The sequence below is a fragment of the Excalfactoria chinensis genome, chromosome 1 (assembly GCF_039878825.1).
Source record: "Excalfactoria chinensis isolate bCotChi1 chromosome 1, bCotChi1.hap2, whole genome shotgun sequence".
NCBI classification, from domain to species: Eukaryota; Metazoa; Chordata; class Aves; order Galliformes; family Phasianidae; genus Excalfactoria; species Excalfactoria chinensis.
In genome coordinates, this window is record NC_092825.1 from 5,685,728 (window position 1) to 5,710,145 (window position 24,418).

The 24,418-nt window shown below is 41.5% G+C and overlaps 2 protein-coding genes across 2 annotated transcripts in view; one reads left to right on the forward strand and one right to left on the reverse strand.

Moving 5' to 3' along the window:
• Positions 1 to 346: 346 nt before the first annotated feature.
• Positions 347 to 12,393, reverse strand: NUDT5 (nudix hydrolase 5). Its single transcript, XM_072349003.1, has 10 exons — positions 12,297 to 12,393; positions 11,224 to 11,309; positions 7,994 to 8,102; positions 4,952 to 5,019; positions 3,804 to 3,856; positions 3,007 to 3,114; positions 2,493 to 2,588; positions 2,037 to 2,147; positions 938 to 991; positions 347 to 682 (listed from the first exon to the last, which is right to left on the reverse strand). Coding segments are annotated over exons 3-9 (501 nt in total). The 5' UTR covers positions 8,057 to 8,102; positions 11,224 to 11,309; positions 12,297 to 12,393; the 3' UTR covers positions 347 to 682; positions 938 to 989.
• The window catches only part of CDC123 (cell division cycle 123), a 33,990-nt gene continuing 21,825 nt past the window's right edge, over positions 12,254 to 24,418 (forward strand). Inside the window, exons 1-6 of the mRNA XM_072348989.1 lie at positions 12,254 to 12,582; positions 13,826 to 13,897; positions 15,865 to 15,919; positions 16,622 to 16,654; positions 19,157 to 19,252; positions 19,956 to 20,062. Of these exons, the coding sequence (XP_072205090.1) occupies positions 12,509 to 12,582; positions 13,826 to 13,897; positions 15,865 to 15,919; positions 16,622 to 16,654; positions 19,157 to 19,252; positions 19,956 to 20,062 (437 nt within the window). The 5' untranslated portion in view covers positions 12,254 to 12,508. The remainder of the gene's footprint in view (positions 12,583 to 13,825; positions 13,898 to 15,864; positions 15,920 to 16,621; positions 16,655 to 19,156; positions 19,253 to 19,955; positions 20,063 to 24,418) is intronic.

Sequence of the window (24,418 nt, forward strand, 5' to 3'; positions counted from 1 at the left end):
CTGTGTGCATATGCCCAAGGAAGCTGAACTGCAAGGCTTCTCTACTAATCCCATACCTTAAATAGCATCACTTACTTGGCTCCTTCCCCATTCGAGTTTGCACCAGTTTATGTTTTCTTACCATCACCATTGTTGTCAGATTCTCTGTTTCTTAGACTAAGCAATGCTTGGATCCAGCGAATTCATTTTCTCTTACCACTTAATTTGGCACAAATGCATAATATGGTCTTCCTGTTTTCTCCTTCATTTTGAACAGGTGTTGTACCGCATCAAACACAGTTGCTTAAGCATCTTCCTTATATTGAAATATCAACTTAGGGATGAATAATCACAAATGACTCATCTTGAAAATTAAGCAGCACTTTTATTTTGATTATTCTATCGAGGCCAGATAGGCTAAAACAGTTACAAGAAATGCTTTCTGTCATTCCAGGTAAAACTATCAGAATCATTCCTACAAGTATTTTTTTTTCTCTTTACTCTACAAGTAAGGAACCTTTATTACAAGAAGAGTTGCACTTCTAGGCCATCTGGACTGGAGGATTCTCAGCAGTGTTTATTGCTGTGAAGTTTTAGAACTTCATGAAAGGAACTTGGAGCGGTTTCTCTGTTGCACGCTTCAGGGCCAGTGCGTAAGTATAAACCCTGGCATCCACTGCAATGTGCTCTTCTGCTACTAGTTCTGAGAGGCAAGGGAAAAGAAGAAAAACAAAGTATGAGATGCAGTTACAGCTTTCCACAAACTTCTATGTCCATTATTAAAGTGAAGAATGGAATTATTCATGTGAACACCTCAGGCCACCAGTAATTCTGTCACTGGGCCAAGTCTCCTGCAGCTTTTTGTTTAAGATACAGAATTGTGAAGAGCTATGAGAAGAGATGCTAATGGTTACTTGAAGCTCACATTAGTGCATTTCATGTGTCAGAAAGCTCTTACCATCAATTCTTTGCAGTAAGTCGTTCTTTGGAAGTGAAATAACTTCCACAAATTCTAGGCGAGAAGAAGAAAATGTTAAACATCTCTAAAGCAGTGAACAGTAGAGGATGCCTATCTTAGCATCCTTACAACCTATAGGAGGAAAACAACTAGCTTAATGCTCATCACCATCTAAAAGTGGACCTCTATGTACCATAAAAAGGCTCAGTGCCTGAGGGAAGGCAGTGACTGGGATCATTAACAGATTCGTTAGAAAGAAACTGGGAAAAAGCTGCCAGCTGTGGAAAGTGAGAACCCTTCTAAAAGGAGACTTTCTTCTCAGAATGGAGAACCTGTCAAATTGGACTCTTGTCTGCCTGAACTGGCACAGTAAGGGATTTTAGATGCGTTTGAAGACCAGAACAGCACAGTTTCTAAAGAAAAAAGGTTTGCTGTGGGTGAATATATTAGCTTACACCTGCCTGCTTTGAATTAGTTGCTTTGCAAGGCTTGAGTTATAGCTGTTGAGGATTGAGTTCATATTTCTTGAGATAACGGTGCCTCTGTTGTAATACAGTGACAGGAATTTTCATGTCCAGGCCATCTTTGATCAAACAGCATGTTTGATTTGGGTCAAGAGATTAACCAAGCCCCAAAACCCCACAGTTTTAACTGACATTTTCTAAGTAAAACATACACTTGACCTTACTGTTACTGGGAACACAGCTACGTGACATACCTCCATCATCTGTAAGAAACAAAAACAACAACACAATGGTTTTTAAATACATTTACAACTAAGAAGCATTTTGTTACCTGACTGTGAATGACATCATAGTTACTTCCAGGGTCAAGCCACAGCTAAGGAAAATCTTTTCTCACTCACTAAAGTTTAGCATCTAAATTTCTTGCTGTGGATAAGCTGATACTTGAGATTTAACATTAGGCATCCCCTGTGAATTTAGCAAATAAACATGGGTTTGCTTCTCTGTGCTGCAGGGTATGAATTGAAGACTTTATTTATGGAGACTAAATCATCAAGAATGGAAGAGAAGAATGTGGTGGTAGGTGTAGTTCTATTAAACATGTTATCTTCTAAGAATTTCCATCTACATAGTACAGGACTCACCAAGCTTTTGCTTAGGTCTTGTATTCTCGGCGTCATCTCCATTGATGGTAACACTCACGATGTGTGTTGTGCTGTTTGACACACCTGGGTCCAAGCAGAGGGCTGAAAAGAAGCAAACATTAGATGTTTGTTTTTGAGCAGCAGAGGCCAGGCACCTCACCATTTCACAAAATAACTTCCATCCAGATCACAAGTTTTATGTAAAGGATCATAATCAATAGCAACACTTTTCCCTGTAAATGTCAACCTTTAGTCCTGTACCTTTAACAGGAGCTCAGCAACTGATTCATCAAGGAACAAAGTCTCATTGGTGCAGCCATGGGATACAACTCCATTAATTCCTGTAGAGTTTTCTGTGTAGTTTTTTTCCTTTAATTTAGAGTGTTTTGTATCATCCATCAGAGAGAATTAGCTTTGGGATGGAAAGAAAAAAAGAAAAGCACAGACCTGGAGTACATTCAACAACTTCCCCTTTGTAGCCAGTTTCTTCCTCCAGCTCTCGCAATGCGGCACTTTCTGCAGTCTCATTTTCCTCAATGAGGCCTGTGAGATACATAATAACACAAGAACAACTTAACAGTTAGCACTTACCCACAGTATCCATTCTGTGATCAAATCCAGCTTCACAAGTGAGGTGAAATATGCTCATTGCCCTACTTTTACATAGGAAGAAACTGAGGCTTTAGGAAGGATTCAAATTCCTGGAGTCATAATTGCCGCTGCTCATATCTTCAACTGACTGGCTACAGTACTGTGCTCTCTTCCCAGAAGATGGTATTAATATTGTCATGAGGGAAAGAAGATCAGTGCTGTGGTTCTTACAGATAAGAGGAGAGGAGTGAAATGCAATATTCTCTTACCAAACTTCTGCACAATGCCTCCAGTCTCCTAAAATGAACTGCGTTCCCTTTGTGTGCTTCACTATCAAATAGTTCTGAATAGTTCTGTTTCCATCACTTACCTGCAGGAAATTCCAAGCAGTAGCCATTAATTGGAGGCCTGAACTGTTTCACTAGGACGATGCAGTCATAGTGGAGAGTTCTCTGTAGTACAGCAATCACTGCCACACCTAGGAGCAGTGATAGAAGCTGTAAGTATGTACTGTTTGAGTATAACAAAGTGAACATTTATTGCTAGATCCAGGAATTAACCTAAGGATGTGCATTAGGGTGGCAAACAGATCACTGCTCTGTAGTCTTGAATTGTGAATTTAAACTTTATACCATGCATGATGAGAGATAAAAGCCCAAAATGGGATCCTTGGAATATTTCAGCCAACTAGAAAGAAGTTGGCTAAGCAAGACTGAACCTTATCCCCCCAGTAGCTTGGGAAGTGCTGTCCCACCTGCAGACACTAACTGGAAACCACCGGACAGAACCCCTTCTTACGCTCCTTTCGTGTCTGATTTATGTCCATCTTTTGCCTGACAAGCACTGTATGCTAAGTCCCCACAGTAAACCCAATCCATGAGTCTGTGAGCTGATAAACACCAGGGCATCCATCACATCTTTGCAGTTCTCATAAAGTGAATACAGCCATCTTGGGAAAACAGTCCTAGCAGCAAGGTTCTGATTGCTGAGCTCTTCAGTCAGCATTTCAGGAGAGCACACTTGCTCAGTGCTATGGCTTACCCTGCAAGCTCTGCTGAGCTGCCTGTTTACTCACAAACATATTTGCTCTCAGACTGCACCGTGAGTTTATCAGAACTGTCACAAGAAAAGATGCTAACAAACAAACAAAAGTCACCACAGTCTTACCATCAGCTAAAACACTCTTTTTCTTGCCAACACGCTTTACAGTTTCCCAAGTTCTGTTCAGTATAGAGAAAACAACAAGTTGATAGATTAAAAATAGCCATGTTTTGTAAGTTGTCTTCTACCCTTGCAGTTGTAATTAGAAAGCAAAACATGCCATTGTTTCGTGAGGCCCAGCAAGAAAACAGCTGGCAGTAGGTAACCCCTGTCCTGTTTTGGCCATGTAAGATGTCTGTGATAGAATTTTGTTTTGCATTCTTAAATGAGAGAGAAAATAGATACCTGGTGATTGCTTAGGCTCACTAAACATAAGGGAAAGACATCAGTGACTGTCACAGAACAAATCATATAAAACGATCCTGGGAATGTACAAGATGGAGCAGCTTATGTATTTAACATGACAGATTTTGTTAGTACTGAAAAAAGACCACATTCTTTTATCTTGCTTTTATACAATTTATAATGTAAGTCATTGTGAACTTGTAGCTCACTCACACAGAAAAGAAAGATGAACTTTTCTCTCAAAATAAGCAATGGAATGAGTAAAATCCAAAAAGCCATCAGCTATAAAAATCCTTTCACAAAAGCTCCCGTCTTTAAAAGGGATACTTTGCTGATAAATTGGGAGGCACTGGAGAAAGCAATCAATGTGGAATGTAATACAATAAGGGGTGGTAAAGTAAAGCTATGTCACATCTAGATAAATATGGCACACAAATGAACTGGACAGGCATGATAACGTACAAGAAAGCAGTAAGTTTTCAGTAGTATGCAAGAGCCTGCACCGTCAGCAGTGAAAACGAAGCCCTTAATATGGAACCAGAAAAGCCAAAGGACAGATTCACTGATCATCTGTCTATTTGCACTGGTAGAACATACTTCTGTACAGCATCTGTATAAGGAACTGGAAATGCGATGTAAATGAAGGTCTAATGAGCCCCCATTAGATTCAGGAGCCACATACGATCCCACATGCTAGCATGCCTGATAAAGAAGGACTTTTTTTCTCTGAACAGGATGAACTATAAAGAAACTGCACAATAAATATTGTGTCATGTGTTGGGTAATAGGCTTGTAGGGTTCATATTCTGGCTGGCCCACACAGCTGGGAACATTACAGGAATCTGAAGAGAATCCAGAAGGATGATTACCTGGTTTTACCAAAGGCATCAGTGTAAGTTGTTTCCTCAAGCTTCAACCATTTCCTTTCTACGATTACCTAAAAATAAAGTATTCTTTTTAAAATAAATGATAAGATTCACCTCAAAGGTACTTGGGTTTAGGGAGGGAGAAAGCACAACTTCATTATAATTCTTTTGGAAATAAAATCTCAGCATCAGAATATATGCAAGAACACTTAACAACTTCCTGCAACTGTGAGGGAAAAAGCATTTATGCCAAGTTCTTGAATTGGAATAGAAAATAATCCAAGTAACTTCATTCAACTTTTAACAACGTTTCAGTGAATTCCTATTGTCTAATTAGAAACATTGCTGATAGCAATGGAAGATGTATTAGCAAGGGGAAGAGAGGTTCCGGGAAACAACAACAACCAACAACCCCACAACATTAAATTGTAGCAAAGGATTAAGACCCTGAGGCTGTTCATGTGGTAGCTGTGTTACCACCCTCTAGTGCAGGACAAAGAGCAAACAGGACGTGTGTAGCCGTGAACCTAAATTGGGAGGTTCATCAATAAAAGAATACCTAGAAGTGAAACGTAGTACCTGATGCAGCTATAACCAGGGTAGACACACAGTGTAGCATCAGCTGAGTGCAGAATGGAAACCAGGAGTTACTCAGATATCCAGTAGATTATAATGGAGCTGAGTAAACTCATGTAATGCTTAAAATATGTTCTTCAGAACAATTTTTGTCATAGACATTTGAAGTATCAACAGCATCTTTATGGTTGTAAATGTGGACACAGGTGTTTTACATAGAGGGAGCTACATTTGTTTTGAAAAGTATTATTTCCAGTTAGCGAGAAGTGAAGAAGGGAGATGCATGTTCTCAAAAGGGCTTTCTTTCTAATGGATCTGTGGCCACATAGCAGGAAGTTTACTATGTCTGTTCCAGGTATGAGAAGTCGTTCTGTTTGGAAGCACTTGGGTATATTTTAAACAGCTCCTAAATCACTGCAGTATTGAAGCACATTCTCTTATCTAAAAGAGACAGAGATGAAAATCGTATCCTGTTGGCTGTCCATACACTTGAGTTAAACAAACAATAAAGACAAATATTTTGTATTAATGAATTTTGTTAAGCACTGCAGAAAACACAAAGAACTGCTGGTTATGGCCTCATAATGCTGAAGCACTCAGGAGAACTGGCAGATCACGGCTCCATCACCAAGTTACTATTTGCTAAGCAGAAAGGGGAAAATAGCTGAAATCAGATTCTGGAGTCTGACAGGAAAAAGAAAGGACTGGCTGTAAGAAATCAGATGCAGCCAAGCTCCAAAAGGAAAACCGAAGGAAAAAATCTAGATTTTACGTGTACAAAACAGTGCCAAAGTGTTGTGTTTTTAATCAGCTACTCTTTATGCACAGCTTTTGTCCTCTGCTGTCATGGAGAAACAATTGAAAAGTACTGTAGTACACGCGGCATAAATGCTGACATGGGCAGTGTTCTACAATCCCCTGGAGTCAGGTAAAGCCCTTCCTGCTAAGCATCTTCAGGGTGAGAAACCTGAAAGCTGATAGGTGCCTCTGGAAGAAAAATAATCATAGAATCATAGAATCACCAAGGCTGGAAAAGACCTAAAAGATCATCCAGTCCAACTGTTCACCTATTACCAACAGCTCCCACTAAACCATGTCCCTCAACACAACATCCAGTCTTCCCTTGAACAACCTCAGGGCTGGTGCCTCCACCACCTCTCTGGTCAGTCCATTCCAGTGCCTGACCACCCTTTCTGAGAAGTAATACTTCCTAATGTCCAGCTTGAATCTCCCCTGCCGTAGGTTGAAACCATTCCCTCTGGTCCTATCACTAATGACACAAGAGAAGAGGCCGACCCCCAGCTCACTACAACCTCCCTTCAGGAAGTTATAGAGAGCAATGAGGTCTCCCCTGAGCCTCCTCCAGGCTGAAATAATATTTCATTGTCACCCATACTGTTGGGTGCACAATTAAAACCTTTTAGGAGATGGCCTACAAGCATAACTATTACTTCGCAAAATTCTTTATCTAGGGCCTAATGGCACTTTCCACTTCCTTTAAGCCATACTCAGTTTTAGAATAAGCCATATTTATTGCTTCACTTATTACTTTGGTGAGCAAAGAGTGTCATCTTTTGCTCACAGTAGTTTGACTGTGGCTTCCCAGAAGCAGGTGGAAGATCAGCAGCTGCTTTCATGCAAGAAGATACTCTGCCATCAAACCATTCAGATGCTGAAGATGTACAGAAATACTTCAAGTATAAGAGTGACTGGCAAATGCATGGTAAACATTCCCCTCAGGACAGCCCAGAAAATTATTGGAAGAGATAAATCATTTTGAATACATAAGACCTAATAGCAAACTTCTGAATGACTCTGAAGAATGCAATATTACGAAGGAAAAGGGGTATGATAAATAATAATAATAAAAAAAGCATAAAATTAGTATGTGACCTGAAACAAAGCATGTTGTAAGGCCTAACAAAAATTGGTAATGAAAGGTCAAAATGCTCCTAATAAGCACACAGAACGACCTCTGAATTCCCTTCTGTTTCAGTGAAGGTAAGGTGCAGGTACCGTATTTTCAGAACATCTTACTATCTCCTTAACAGCACCTTTAGAACAGCAATCATCTCAATTCAAATCCTTCCGGAAAGAGTGAAAGAAGGGATAGTTCTAAATCTTAAGGCAACTCTCCGTGGCTCATCTTAGAGGAACAGATAACGAGGCTCATTTTCACAACCCGCCCATTTCTACAATCCAGCAGAACTATCAGCATTATTTCTTAACACTGGTAACAGCCTGAACAGACAATACAAGAAACAACTGTAAAATCAGAAATAAAAAAAAACAAACCCAGAAGCTTAAAAATACCTGCAAACTCTGTGACCTTCAGGAAGAAGCACTTCCTCTGAACACACTGTAAAAACCATCTATCACATTCCTTATTCTGCACTCACAAGTTACTTCGATCAGTCTCAAGTAGCTGTTATTTAGCAATACAACGTGTCAAAACCAAACGTATTGTACCTCTTCTTTAAGGACGAATTGCTGAGCAGTTTTTGGAACTTCTGTGGATGTCTCAGCTGCCATTTTCAGGAACGTCAGGCTTTTCCCCTCCTGTGCAAAGTCCAGGCTCCTGTAAAGCAAAGTCAATATTTGCTTTCAGAGTAAAGTTAAAAGGTTCATTTCTGCCTTCTAAATTAACAAACGAAACTCGCTAGAGAAAGTCAGCAACATGTGACAGCATGTGCAGTTCACATTTTCACCTCCACCTGATTGATTCAAAGGAAGTCTGGATCAAAGCCCTGACTTCCATAGTTGGTAAAAGTCCTATCAACTACAGAGTAGCTGTACTTGCTGAAGATACCTGCCTTAACAGTTCAAAGGTCACACACACGCAGATTTGATTTACTTTAGCTGAATTGTTTCATTCTGCTCAGAGATGTGCTCTGTCAATCACAGAATCATACAGTGGTTTGAATTGGAGCAGACCTTAAAGACTGCCCAGTTCCAAACCCTGTGCCATGGGCTGAGTGCCTCCCACCAGCTCAGGCTGCCCAGAGCCCCATCCAGCCTGGCCTTGAACATCTCCAGGGATGGGGCATCCACAGCCATCCCCTCCCTCTCCCTGCTGGCCACCCCTCTGTTGATGCAGCCCAGGATACTGTTTTTCTTTGGGGCTGTAAGCGCACACAGCTGGCTTGTATTAAGTTTTTCATTCACCAGAACCCCAAGTCCTTCTCTGCAGGGCTGCTCTCAAGGAGTTCTTCTCCCTGTCTCTGCTCATTATCTAGGGCTGCCCCAACTGAAGTACAGCACTATGCTTGTGGCCTTGAACCTCATTAGGTTCTTGTGGGCCACTTTTCAAGTCTGCCCAGGTCTCTCTGGATGGCATCCCTTCCTTCTATGTTGTGAACTACACCACTTGGTTTGGTGTCATCAGCAAATTTTCTGAGGGTACATTCAATCCACAATCAATTCATTTCAATCTATATAATTGATAAGGATGTTGAAGAGTACCAGTCCCAAAACAGACCTGTGCTGGACACCACTTGTCACCGACCTCCACCTGGACACAGAGACATTAACCACGACCCTCTGGCTATAAGAATCCAACCAATTCTTTTCCCACTATATTAACCTCCAATCTTTCCATCACAGAGATAAGGATATTGTATAGAACCTTATCAAAGTCCTAGCACAAGACTAGGAAAATGACATCAGTTGCTCTTACTTTGTCCACTGATGCCATCAGTCCATCTTAGAAGGCCACCAGATCACCTCCTCATCTTGCACGAGCCTTAACATAACTTGCAGGAGGTTTTCACCTGCTCCATGATCTTCCTATACGCAGGGTGAGGCTCACTGGCCTGTATTTTCCCAGGTCTTCCTTTCTCCCTTCCTTAAAACTATTGGAGTGTTGTTTCCCTTTTTCCAGTCACTGGGGACTTCACCTGGCAGTCCTGACTTTTTGATTATGATGGAGAGTGGCTTGGCAACCACATCAGCCAGTTATTTCGGGACACTGAGCTGTATGTCATCAGGCCTCATAGGCTTGTACACATTCAGTCTCATCAGGCCGTCTTGAACTTGCTCTTCTCTTGCAGTGGGAGGGATTTTGCTCCCCCTGATCTCACCTGTGGGTTCAGAGACATGAAAGACGTGGGAAGCCTGACTGCCAGTGTAAACTGAGGCAAAGAACCATTGAGAACCTCAGCCTTCTCCTTGTCCACTGTTCTCAGCACCCCTTTCTCGTTTAGCAGAGGGAGTGCACTCTTCTGGACCTTTCTCTGACCAGTGTACCTACAGAATCCCTTCTTGTTATTTATCATTATCCCTAACCAGGCTCAGTTCCATCTGTGCCTTGGAGTTCCTGATCATCTCTACATGTCTGGATGGCATCTCTGTACTCTTCCCAGGCCACACATCCCTGCTTCTGCTGCCTATGTGTTTCCTGTTTATCCCTCAATTTAACCAGCAGATCCCTGTTCAGCCATGCTGGCCTGCTGTCTCTCCTGCTTGATTTTATATATTGGGGGATAGAGAGCTCCTGTGTTCTAGCTTTACCAGGCCCAATAGCCTCCTCCTGAGATCACAAATGTGGGCCTTTGACAGGTAGCAAAGGAGTCTGTCCGAGTGGCAAATGGGTGCCTCAGTGTCTCTCAGCAAGGAGTCTCTAGTTACTAACACACTTTGCCCTTTTTCTAGTAATAGTTGCTTGTCTGGATCAGCTTCATGTAGTTGTCCTTTCCTGGGTCCTGACTGTTACTGGCCATCTCTGCTTTTTCCAGTCCCAGAGCCTGTTCTCCTCTGAGCAGAAATGAGTCCAGTCTCCCTTATCTTGCCTGTTACTGCAGTCTGTCTCCTCATGGATGGAAGCTGGCTTAGCTTCTTTCCCTTGCACAGACTTAAGGCAGGGCTGTCAGTCAGCCGGTGTCACTGCACAGTCAATCTCTCCCAGATTCCTGGATACTACGCTGCTTGGTGATTTCCTCTCACAATCTGGCTGCTTGCTCCAAAGAAAGTTAGGCACACTTGCACCCATGTCACTGCAACCCCTCAGCCAAAGGTCTGGATGGCTCCTTTGTTCATTGGGAGGTGTTTGGGTGCATGCATCTGCCCGAGTAGATTGTGGCCTGCAACTCTGGGTTTTTGCTCATCTGCAAGACATTGATAAGCATGAACCTCAATTTGCTTGACTAATTGAATCCAATTCTGTCATTTCAAAAACATTACATGAACCTTTCTTAGACAAACAAAGCTTAAAACGATGTAGCTTTCCTATCTTACTACTACTATGAAAAGCTGTTCTACAACTTCACTTTCTTACAATGTCTGTCTTATATCAGTTCACAGTGAGCTGTTACTCATTTGTTCTTAAGCCACAATGTCTCAAGCCCTTCCTCACGTAAGGTTTAAGAGATGTGGCTGGACAATAACCATGTTATCCTGCCATGACTCTAATACGCAATATCAAGGTTTCCTCCAAACACAAGCAGCAGTACATGATATGAATATGAACCATACATGATATGGTATGAACCATATCACTCTGCTCTTAGCAGACTGAATAAGTCTTCCTCTCTTAGTCTCCTCCCAAAGGAAATCCCATTCCATTCTTTGTCACAGTACTTCTACACTGACTTGCCAGCATCAGTGTATCACCCTCTCAAACATAAGATGACCACAGTTGTATCCCAAATCCCCCCCTGCCGTGCAGCGTTATTAGTGCTTAGTATAACTGCATTCATACTTACTATATCAATTACAAATACATCCACGGACCTTCTCTCATGCCAGAAGCTCTTTTCAACGCAGCTTGTTCTTCTCTGCAGTGGACAAACTGAGGAATAATTTGTGACTAAAGTTACACAAAGTTGTTGAAAACAGCTTCACCTATTTGAAAGAGCACCAAGATCTAAAATAGGTGAAATGAGACTCATCTATGCTAGGTTATGTGCTGTTGATCTTTTCCACTAGTGAGTGCACAGCAGCTGGTAACCTGGTTATCTATGAATTTCAATATTTAATAGTTATTACTAAAGAATGCATCAGAATGTTCACGTGTACCAACCTGCTTAGCATGAATCAGCAATATTTGAACTATGAATTACAGAAGTTTGGCCCATTTCTACCTTCTCTGATGACTTCAATAGCTTACAGCTGACAAACTGTGCTACTTGTTCCACTCACCTCACGTGGGGCTCAAATTCAGACCATACTGTTTATGACATGTATAACTTTATGCTCATTGCTTGTTCCTTTACTGAGTGCCTCCCAGCCGTGGCTTGTGAATCAGCTTACAGAGTAGCCAAGCTACTGTGGCCTATCCACATCCCAGTATATGGATTACCTTTCAACCAGCCCACTGCAGGGCTTGGATTCCGGTGATCCAACACCATCCTGCATCTCCCTTCCAACCCACGCTACGATGGGCTGGTTATGAGCCATGAATCCATCAGCACACGAGGTAGGCATCACTAATGTGACCAAAATGACTTTTACCCACTGGTTTGTGTTACAGCAATACCTCCCAGCAGCAAAATCAGCTTCTAGCTGACAGGAGAGAGGCGAGCAGCGGGAGAAACGCTTTATTTCTGCTATTTATCTGTACGGATGGCTGCTGAATACCACTCAGGGCTAAATAAAACAAGGACAACTAACTGGCTCTTGTCCTACAGAGTAAAAAGATAAATACATGGAGATCAAAAAAGCAAGTCTGTACATGCAGAAGTGGGTTAGAAGAGTCTTAGGAGAGCTGAGGACAGCCTGAGGTTTAAGGAAAGCAGTGAGAACGAGCAGGCTGGCCTGGTGTGGGCACAGGGCTTACAGGGCTCACACCCAGCGGACTCCTCACTAACTGCACGGCGAGGCTCCAAGCGCTGCGGGGAACGGAGGCGGCCGAGGCGGAGCGAGATGGAGCGGGAGTGTGCGCAGCCGGTAAAGGCCCGGGCGGCTCCGGGAGCGGCTGAGGACGTTCCGGGGTTAAGCTGGAGCTTCCGGAACGGTGAGGAAAGGAGCGGGGCTGGGCTGTGAGAGAGGATGAAGAAGGAGCAGGTGGTGCACTGCCAGTTCTCTGTGTGGTACCCGCTGTTCCGAGCCGTCACCATCCGCAGGTGAGGGGCTCGGTGGGGTGGGCTGGGGCTCGGAGTGGGGCTGAGGTTTGGGCCTGAGGAGGCAGGGCGAGGCGGAAGGAGGCACGGAGCGCTTCAGCCGCAGGAGCCGGGGGCTGTACCACAGATCCAACCAGACTGTGAGTCTCGTTTAGTGAGAGCCGTGCATGTTTACACGCCAGAGGGATGGGATGCCATTCACAGAGACCTTAGGCAGGCTGGAGCAATGGGCCCAGCTGAACCCCACGAGGTTCAGCCTTGCATCTGGGTTGTGGCAACACCCTGACAGTACAAACTGGGGGATGGAAGGATGGAGCACAGCCCTGCCAAAAAGGACCTGGGGTACTGGAGGATGGGAAGCTGGATATGACCAGAAAGCCAACTGTATCCTGGGCTGCATCAAAAGAAGCGTGGCCAGCAGGGCAAGGGAGGTGATCCTGCCCCTCTGCTCTGTGCTGGTGAGGCCTCACCTGGAGTACTGCGTCCAGATGGGGAGTCCTCAGCACAGGAGAGACATGGAGCTGTTGGAGAGGAGAGCTACAAAGGTGATCCAAGGGATGGAACATCTCTCCTATGAGGACAGGCTGAGAGAGCTGGGGCTGTTCAGCATGGAGAAGAGAAGGCTGTGAGGTGACCTCAGAGCGGCCTTTCAGTATCTAAAGGGGGGGCTGTAAGAAAGAAGGGAACAGACTCTTTAGCAGGGTCTGTGATGACAGAACAAGGGGAAATGGTTTCAAGCTTAAAGAGGGGAGATTTAGTTTGAGTATAAGGAAAAAGTCTTTTACACTGAAGATGGTGAGGCACTGGAACTGCTTGCCCGGAGATGACGTGAGTGCCCCATCCATGGAGACTATCGGAGTCAGGCTGGATGGGGCTCTGGGCAACCTGATCTCGCTGTAGGTGTTCCTGTTCATTGCAGGGGAGTTGGACCAGATGGCTTCTGGGGATCCCTTCCAACTGAAAGGATTCTGTGATATTCGGAACACTACATTGAGACAGGCAAATTTAGATTTGCACCTCAGAAAGGAGACCTTTATTTTGAACATGTTGTTCCCCTGCACTGTCCACGCATCTTTTCTTTGTATTTCCTAGCAGTTTGAAGAGTTAGAGTGGTTTCGTGCATTTCATCCACGTTTTTTGTGTTTCTCGTTCCATTAAAAATATATTTATCTCACTGTTTGTTTTAGTAAGTAATACTATTAATAAATCAATCAAGTAAATCTTTATTTATTTATTTTTTCCCTAGTGTTATACTTTCTCTACCAGAGAATGTGAAAGAATATTTGCTGGATGATGGAACACTTGTTGTTTCTGGAAGGTAAAGAGTGTTTACTGTCCACCGTGCAAATATTAATGCTATTTTATTGTCGCAGTGATATCTGTGCTCACTTACTGTAACTTACTTAGTTCATTTTGTAAAGTAGACCAGTCTCACTGCAGTAATCCTTGTATCGTATGAACGTGTGTGCACAAACTAGTGCTATTAGTAAAATTTGACTTGCTAATGCAGACCCCCAAATCCATGTGATGTATTTGATTCCAGACTAGGTAGGGGCAGTTCTTTTTGCTTTTCCTAACAGAGTCTAACTGTTCTCAGGTGTCAGTGCCCATCCTGAAGATGTTTGGTTGCAGCTCAGTGGTTTGAACAGTGCTGAAACATTCCTATGCCTGCAGCCTCATACAGGGATGGAGTGTCCTTACTTGAGCTGAATTCTCACTAATATAAATCGAATATGAAATCTTAGTAATCACTGAGGTTATATAATTGTTTGCTTGCCTATAATCAGTGTGTATGATGAGGCTGAATGCACTGCCTATATAACTGTGCTAACATTCTGAATGAAGGGTGAGATGGGTGCCTATGAAAAGCAATTGATACGAAGCCAGGCTTTATTTGTTTTCTGCTTAGAATCTCACCATATGACTCCCTTATAAGATGTTTATTGCATGCGTACATCTTGTTGGTAACCAGACTCAGAGGAGTTTGTCTCTCACAGAGAAACCAATTAGACTATGAATATAAGGGAGTTATGTCTAATTTCTCAGGAACCAGTTTACACAAAATTGAAGCTGTTTAAACACTTTGTAAAGATGAAAAGTGGGAGTTGTTTTTAAAACCATTTTGGATACGAAGCGATGTTGTTGCCTTCTTCTGCAGAACTTAGTAACTTATTTAATAACAGCCATTTAATCTGTAATCAGGCTTCAGAAAAGCTGAAACTGAGGGTTTGAGTTCACAGCTGTGCTGCATGAGCAGGTTTGGAATCTCAGTGGAATAATGGACATCTGTATAATTGACATTAGTTATACTAAGACAATTCCAATTTAAAATTCCCTTATGAAAACTCATTTTTCTCTTGAGTTGAACATTCGTAGCTAGAAGTGCTAAAAGTCGATGTCATCTTCTTACAGCCAAGGCTGACATGAATTGTAAACCTCGGTGAGCCTCTGATCTCAGCTTTAGATCTCAAAAACTGAACGGACAGTTTGATCCCTGTGAAAGTGCATTTAGGAATGTACTGCAGAAATGTGGCTTGTTGAAGAACTGAATTTTTGCTAGCAGCACTTAACTGCAGAGATTGGAACTTAACCTGATTGCTCTGCTGACTGGCTGCCTTCTTGTTCTTCTCCTGCCTTAAAGACCACTCAGTCTTATGGGCTAAAAAGCTTCGAAAGTCACTTCAAATTTCAAGGGAATGTTTGCACTCAAGTGCTTTCTCCCAGAGCTGCTGGTGTGTACAACAGCAAATCTCATCTGTGTAGAAAAAGGAACTTTCCAGGAAGAAGCTTATGACTGTGTGACCACTTCAGGCCGGGTCTTCTGTGCGTGAAGTGTGTTTGTTTTCAGAATCAATAGTACATGGGTCAGCATTGGAAACCCAAATTGTATTATTTTTTTTGCTTGAAAAGGAGTATGGAGGCAAAGCATAATTTAAGTTGATCTTTTAAAAAACAAGTTAGTGCTACAAGTACAGAAAAGATCAAAAAGAATGACTAATAGGGTGTGGAAAAGCTTGGGTTATGGTGTTTTCAGAGCAGAAAGTGATTTCTTCATTGGAAAGAATCCAAGTGTTTTGGACAAGGTGCAAGTCCAGTGTTGGGGTGTTTTGTCTTCCATTTTTCTGTACTGGTTCATTTAGTTTCTGTTGGGGTTTTGAGGCTTAATCCTCTTAGGAAAGCATTCTGAGATCAACAGCTGGTAGTTGCTATGGAATTATAATACATAGAGTCAATTCAAACTCTGGTGCTCATTTGTTTTTTTTCTCTGCTCATTTTTTGTCTTAGAGAAGATCCACCAACTCAAATATCAGAGGGGAGTGACGATGCAGAAGAAATACAGGTCAGTAAAACTTCAACTTTGTTTGTCCTTTAGAGACTTGATGTTGACGTGTAACCATTTCTATGTGCTTTACAAGTGAAGATGGTACTTTACCAAAATAATAATCACATGATATTTGCCTTGGAAAAAGTTTACAAACATCATTATCTATACTGTGACATCAAGAAAAGTTTAAAGTGTTTCTGTGCTCTATCACACACTTTTCCTTGTTAATTACATTTCTAATAATGACTAGGGAGTGCTGTAAGATAATAGAATAAGGATAGATAATAGCAATAAGGCCTCCCCTCAGCCTCCTTTTCCGCAGACTAAACAGCCCCGTTCCATCCATCTCTCCTCATAGAGTGTATTCTCTAAGCCCTTCACAAGCCTTAATGATAGAAGTGTGGGAGGCAAAGACAAGGTTTAGGTAGGAAAGACTGCACATAGTATTGTCCAAGTCTTGCATATGAATCGCAGTCATCTTATATAGGCGTTGTCTCTTATTTGTACTTCACAACAGTACTTTCGTTGAGTGTACACAATATTTCCTGTCTTAATTCACAATTGTAATAATCAGAGGATGGGCATATGGTTGTGAAGAAGAATCAGGGCAATGATTTGTACACGTTGTAGGAAGCTGTATAGATTTGGATGTTCTCATAAGTTATAAATGACATCACAGGTAACCATTAACCTTGGGTTCATTCTTATTCTTAACAGTGGTCAGATGATGAGAATACTGCAACACTTAAGGTAAGGTCCTCTAAAATCCCAGCATGTGGGTCTTTGAGCAATATTCTTACTGAGCCTTGTGGTAGAAACTTGTGGCCAGTTATTGGTATCTGCTGTAGTCAACATTTTTCTTCTCACTAGATGGCAGTGTAGGTATCTGCAACCTTAAAAATGTTCTGCTAGCTTAGTTTTATTTAACTAAAAATAAAGTGCTTCTTTTCTTCGTTCCCAACAATCACATGCTTTTAGAATATAGGAAATGAATTGGAGGATTAGTCTAAATATAGCTGCCTTTTATTTTCACTACTTTGAATATCTTCCAATTACTTAATTGAACTGAACGCAGAAGAAATGGAGTCCCTGCAGCTCAGTTTTCACAGCTCTTCTCTTATACCTTTGCCATTATTGGCTCCTAAGTACCTTGCTTTCTATTGCCTTGTGTCCCCTTTTTCTTGTTTTCATGCTCTCTTTGTGCTGTGTCCAGCTTAGAATCAGGATCATAGACTTATTAAGGTTGGAAAAGACCACAAAGGTCATCTAGTTCAACCATCAACGGTCATCATGACCGTGCCCACTAAACCATCTCATGATGGATATCAGTTAGGCTTCCCCAATTGCTATTGCCTTGCAGATTTAATGCAGCTGCTCCGCTTGTCTGCTACTGTTACTGCTACTTCAGTCCTGTTGCTCCCTGATGTTCATTATAATGTACAACACAATATGAAAATACATCCTAAGATGTATTAAATCCACTAGGAGGCTACAGGCCAAGTGATTTCGGTTTAGCCACATAAGGAGTTGAGTACTGTGTGTGGATTTCAGCTCTACAACTCCGGTTTTCCTAATGGCAGTGGAAACACTTAATCACAGCCTGAAACAGCAAAACCTCCTGGTGGGAAGGCAGGGCCAACCCAGGGGAGCTCTGGTGCAAGCAGTGCACTTAAGGGACTGGAAAGGCCAGGATCTACCCCTTCCCAGACCTCATTTAAGGGTTGGCAGTAGAGGTGAGGGCATCTCTTGCTGGAGATCCCTGCCTCCCTGATGCCTTCCAAAAGTAAGCAGCTCTTTTCCTTTATTTCTGTGTCTGTGCCTGCTGCATTTGGGCTTGCTCTCATTTGCTGTAGCCAAAGACTTTGCCACTCTGCTATTATCATTCCATTATAGCATTGCACTAACGATAAATCCTGGATTATGGTTGATTTCTCCTTTGCTTTTATTGTCAGGGAGATGTAAGATGGGTTGTGGTTATATTTCTGTTTGATGCCCTACCTGAGTCTTAAGGTAGAACTAGTTTCCCTTGCTCCTTCTATATTCTGAAGGAAGAATTAGAACGTAGAATTATATAACATAGTGTTTAAAAATGTCCAGCATCCAGAATTTGGTCAGCGTTAGAGCTCAGCTTATTTATGCTGCCTTAGAGCTGTTCTCTTGTGTAATGTTTTTTCACGTGTATTAATCAAAGGAGATGATAGCAACGTTTTCTCAGTGAGTTTTGTATGTACGGCCATTACATACGTGGTCCCATCAGAACAGGAGGAGATCAGACTGCACTGCATGGGGAGTTTTACTTCTTACTGAAAGGCTTTTTTTTCCCCTTCCTTATTATTGACTGTAGCTCTAAAAGTGAAATAAAAGAAGTGCTTATTTCAGTTTTTCGAGTGTGGTTTCCCACAGAGACCAGATAATGTACTGAGGAAAGATAGGGTTGTCTGAAGCTCAGCTTAGGTTGCTGAACCTCTTACCTTTCTTGATTTATTTAAAGCGTGTGCACTTTGTGAGGGACTGCAGGATGGATGTACAACAACGTATAAAGTTTTGATGATCACTTGTATGGTTGTGAGGGCTTTGTTGTTTCGGATCTCTGTTGGCTTTAGCATAGGAGTTACCTTTGGGTTACATTTGCAGATATAGGTAGAAGTAGGTAGAAATCTAAAGTGTTGGCTTTAGATCTGTACATCTTTAAAGTGCCTGAAATACATACAGATATTTTCCTATTATTTTAAAGGTCAGCAGTCAGATTTTATTTTTTACTGCACCACATTAGGAGTGGAGTTTATAGCTTCTTGGCCTTTTATTTCTCCTATCTTATGTTTACTGTTGTTGCAATATTCTTTATAAGTCAAAGTTTTCTGTTCCAACATGGATCTTTGTAGCGTGTCCTGCATTTTGATGCAAGTTGTCTTGTATTATTAAGCTACTTTGAAGACTTCATTCAAAGTATTTCCAGAAATACTTTATGAAACCAAATTTAAGTGAGCTGTCACTCAAGCTGTCTGCGAGTTCTTTATTTACTGTTGCTCTCTTACTAAACTCCACGATGCAATTAGAGAGCTGTTACAAAATGGAACTGGTTTTTCTGTCTCTTCAAACCTTGACAGAATGCTACAATATTTGCATCTTTAGCAAATATTTGCTTTTTTTTAGTTGGCGTTTAATTCTGAACGAGCTATTTTTCATTGTGCATTAATTACATGTATTATTATAATTTTTATTATTTTCCTTTTGTTCTTGTCCCTTCTTCAGGCACCAGAGTTCCCAGAGTTTACAGCCAAAGTTGAAGAAGCCATAAGTTCCTTGGGCGGCAGTGTTTTTCCTAAGCTGAACTGGAGTGCTCCAAGGGTAAGAATGCTGACTCCTAAAACTTGTAACAGATGCTATCACACAGAATTTTTAGTTTATCTTAATGCATTGGAAAATAGAGCAGACTAGTGAGCCCGATAAGGAAGGGAGTGATAAATGAGAGCAGTTTAGTTTGATACAGCAAATTGTTCTGGTGAATTAGAGCTCAGTGGTGTGTTGTTTGGTGAGCCCGATGCAAGATAGCTCTGTCTTCCTTGTATAACATCTAGTTATCTTTGCTCTAGGTAGGAGTGTGGTGGTCATACTCTCTTCGTTCAGGATATCAGTTGAAAACCTTACATGGGATAAAAAGAAAAATAATTATTTTTCCTTTTTTTTTTTTAAAAAAAAAGCAATATATTTCTCTCAGGTTGTTTTTAGGTGCTCTAAATATACCTTAAGAATGGGTGCCCCTAAGTGATTTTGTATTATATTCTCAAGGGAAATTAGTGTTCAAGCATTCCAGGAAAGTGCTTAGAAGTGAGGTAAACACTCTGTTTTTGAATAGATTTGGTCTACATTCAGCAACTTATTCATAATAGACCTAACTATTCTATGTTAACAGCTGATGAAGCTTTCCTGAAAATCCAGAAATAATTTTCTGTATGTGTGTCAACTGTTTCATTCGGATAGATCAGTGCCTTGCATTACTCTGCTAGAAAAGCTGCATTTTTGGGTAATCCTTTCTTTTTCCCCTGTGCAGGATGCTTACTGGATAGCAATGAATAGCTCTCTGAAATGTAAAGCTCTAAGCGACATTTTCCTCCTCTTCAAAAGTTCAGACTTCATTACTCGTGACCTCACGCAGCCGTAAGTAGATCCTAGCAGTCTTATCTAGTCATAAAGAACCTCTAACCCACAGAGGGTAGTTTTTCAGTACCTTGGAAAGAGGTTGCTCTTTACTGAAGTGTAACAATAAGTATTTGAGGAGTATTTATAAGTATTCATGTTCACATTTAAAAGTTGTGACTCAAGTAAATCTCAAGTAATTAGTTGTTCTTTGTAATGTTCTCCCATCTTTCTTCCTCTTTTTCTCCCTGCACCATAGAAAAATAAATACCGGGGCCTGTTTACTGCAGAGAGTTGTGAGGCAAATTATTGTTGGTGTTACTTACCATAAGTGAATAATTCCTTGTAAACTAGAGTTGTTTACCTAATTTCAGTGAACAAGAGAGAAGTAGGTTTCATTTTCTTCTTATACGTAATTGGCTTAATTTTGGTACGTAAATGAGTGAAAAACAAACCAGGAGGACGTATAGAGGTACAGCATGTAAAATGACACCATGGACTGAGACCATTTTTATTGAGCTGCTTTCTCAAGCAAGTGGTATTTTAATGTTTTGGAGTGATTTTTTTTTGTTTTTGTTTTTTCCTTTGTGGAGGTTTATCAAGCATAGTAGCCTGGTCTTATGTAGCTACTGACGTGAGAATTGTATTGTCTAAAACATGAAACCATTTGTATTAATGCAGTGCAACTGCTGCCTTCCTTTTTGTTCCTGTAACTCCAATAGCGCTTTTTTCCCTTGTGATCTGTTGGTGCATTTGAAATAATGAATAGGTAACAACATCCTCATCCTTATCTCTGCATTTATGGAGTGTTAGCAGTGCTGTCAGTCCAATTCTGATACTAGGTTTTATGTTACATCTAACCTATAACAGTATGAGGTGGAGAGGAGGAGAATGGGAAAGAGGGGAGAAGATGCTGGAGTGATATGACAGTTTTAAAAGGATATTAACAGTTGAAACACTGAGGATTTAAAGTTCTGGGATCGTAGAGAATGGAAGCGATAAGAGAGATGCCATCTGCATTTCAGAGTTGAGTGCTCAGTGTTTCTCTGGTGCCTTACTGAGGAGCTGTTCATGATTTCCACTGATGGGAGGCCAGGCTGTTTGGCCTGGTAACCCTTGGAGCAAATTGTCCTAATGTGATCTTTGTTGTAAGGCTGGAAGTATCTCCTGGGTCTGAAAATATCCATACACCATAGCAAGTCCTTTGTGAATATCCATATTTTATTTTTTTGTATTCTGCTGTCCTCATGCATAAAGAAACTGAGCAACAATTACCCCAAACTCCTTGGTGAGTGCTTGTTTGGTTAACCCCATTCTCATGTCTGGGACACAGTCAAGGGTTTAGGAAGCACTGCGCGCTGTGGCAACTAGGATTGCGTGTGTGTGCAGTCTTGTGCTTTTAGGTTATGACATTTATATGGTAGAAAGCATTGGCTTGGCTATCTTCACTGGGATTGCAATTGGTGCATTTTCTCTCAGGGTTTTTATCTCGTATCAGGCCAGGTTAGTGCCTCAGCTGTTCACCTTGCCCTTGGCAGACAGCACTGACTTACAGAGGAGGCAGTGAATGCATTCTATTTTCTGTATTGTGAAATTTCACAGCATGGGTGTTAACTTGAGCCATCAGTAATTTCACCTTAGATTCACACCAGACTAAAAGCAGTGTTGGCTGAGCAGCCTATAGCGGGTATGTTCTCATCTACTGATACTGCTTGGGGAGAAGTGACCTCCAGCAGAAAAGCAGTGCCTCAGATTGTACCAGTTCAGTCCATTTGCACTCCTCATCCAGAGTGCTAAAATGGGGTGCACAACTGGGTAATGGTACGTAAACCAACCTCATGATGTGTTTGTCAGGTAGTTACCTAATCCCAAGGTGAAGTTGAAGTTTCATTTGAGAAGCACTGTATTTATTTCCCTTCCTATAAAGTCTGTGAATTTGAGTGTAAATGGTCCTTACAACACAAGATGAACATCACATGTAAAAGCACTTTGGTTTCTCTGTATCCTGTGAATGTGTTGTGCTTGAATAAAGAACAAATTATTGTCCAGTTAGTGCGTGATATATCTAAATTGCCAAGTTATTAATACAAAATGTCCCCATCTGGAAACAGAAATTATTGCTGAGTTACAGAGGTGGGCTTAATTATGCTATTGATTAGCTGCCAGCTCCCCAGTCCTTAGCAAGCAGAAAGTAGAAGTGAAGTTGGCAAAAGAACTGAAGTGCTGAACAAACAAAAATTGAAAACACAATATATCTAAATCCTTGGAAGGGCTGATCAGAGCAAGGAGGAGGGATAGAAGTGCTGTATTTCTGTTTTTTCCATTAATCTTCAGTGTGATCTAAAGCCGTCTTGGCCTGCATAATTAACAGCTGAGATTTTTGTTTACTCTTTTTTCCTGTTCGGTGGCGTTAACTTAAAAGTGCACTTCCTGGGTTGTGGCACAGAGAAGACTTTACAGTGCCAAGTTGAAGATCTGTTTCTTGGTGTAGCGTTGTCAGTGATGTGGGACTTAAAGCACGTTTCTCTGCCTCTTTCCTCTCTCGTTTCCTGTCTGCTCTCTGATATTGATCTATCTGTTGTTCAGGTCAGGGAAATGCCCTTGCTGCAATCCTTAACCGTCTCCAGATCTGAGAATATTTCACCTATGCAGTACCTCGACGCATGCCATGAGCAATATGGCCTTACTGCAGATACACTGAGTGTGACTAGATAAGCTTTGACTATTTAAATGTTTGGATTCTCTCATCATGTTGACACTTGTTTGGTTTAAGAGCTCAGAATGAGTTAACTTTCCTCTTGGAACAGCCATAAATTAGCAAACACTTCAGAGCAACGTTCTCGTTAACGTAGTCATTGTTTCTGCTTCAAGTAAGCACTACATTTTACTTTGCTGAGTTCACAGAAAACTTGTGGGTGGTGTGATCCTTAACTTTCCAGCTTTTAATGTAGGCTTTCAAGAACTTAATGTTGTGGTTATGTGGCAGAAGAAATCCCTCCCTAACTGGGATTTCTGTTAACGATTAACACAACTCTTTTGAGCAGAAAGTGTACAGCTAGCGCATAGCTTTTGTGCTAATTATTAGAATGTTTGGGCTGCTATAAACAGTAGCAATCATTTTAATGATGGAGTAATGCCCTTACAAAGATAAGTTTGTTGTCACTGACAAGCAGAATATAAACCTTGGGGATTTTGTTGAACTTTGGAGGTGGTTCCTATGATTCTGCAGTGCAGTGCTGAGCATTTTAGATCTGCAGATGTCACTGTTGGGATGTTGAACCTCACAGCATTTTTGCAGTTATTAAACAACCATCAGTAGAGATGAAATATCTGAATATCTGAAGTTCAGCCTTGGTCACAAGCAACCTCATGCAAAAGCTGCTCTTGGCAGGTATTGCCCTTTAGCCCAGGTAGGAGCAGGTGAAACACCTTCCAGTGGGATCACAGCGTTCTCTGGTTGACCAAAACTGGATACTTGTAAAAGTGATCACTTATGAGTAACAGAATGCTTGACTCAAAGGGTGTCAGATGTGACTCTGCTGACGCTAAACTTGATTTGTTCGACTAGGAAGCATTTTTCTTTTTAGTAAGAAGTTGTAAAGCTTTTTTTCTAACATGGAATAACAGCCTGTGTTCTCCTGATGGAACATAGGAGGCAGCATTGGCTCATGAAGAAGTGACTTGGCAGTCACGGTACCTTTTTTTGCAAGGTCAGTACCTGTTGCTTAAGACTTGAATACAACCTATTTTAAGATTAAACAATTCCGCTTGAGGTGATGTGAAACATGAGGCCTTTGACACTTTCTTTTCTTGAGGCTTAACTCACGTGCCTGTTTTTTCCCTAGGAATTTGCGGTGCAGGTGCTACGAGATTCTCTTTCAGTAGTGTGTGGATTCCCTATTTGCTTGTAGTCCTTGAAGCTGAATGTTTCTTGGTGTTAGAAATATATCTTTGATTTTTCTTTTTTTATTAAGGTTTTAAATTGAACTGTGAGACGTCAGCAGAGCTGTCTGGTACAAAGTGATTCTTGCAGTTCTCATATGGGCAGTTGTTTATTATGTGGATAATAATCTCTGTTCGTTGTTCTCATGGCAGGATGGGTAATGGAGATTTTACAGACCTTCTTAAGTCATTTTTCTCAGTGTTGCACGCTGAACTGCACAGCAGCTTCATGTAGTGTGTGCTGTTGTCAGGTGTGTGCATTCGGAGATTGACGTGCATTTGCTACTTAGTTTTGACTTTTTTATAAGGCTGTTTTTTGACAGCTGGAAAAGACTGTATCTAACTGAAATGGAGCAGATAACAGATACCCCAATCTCAAATATGGATTTCTCTGAAAGGTAATGCGGGTCCTAATGTGCAGAGACTGTGGAACAC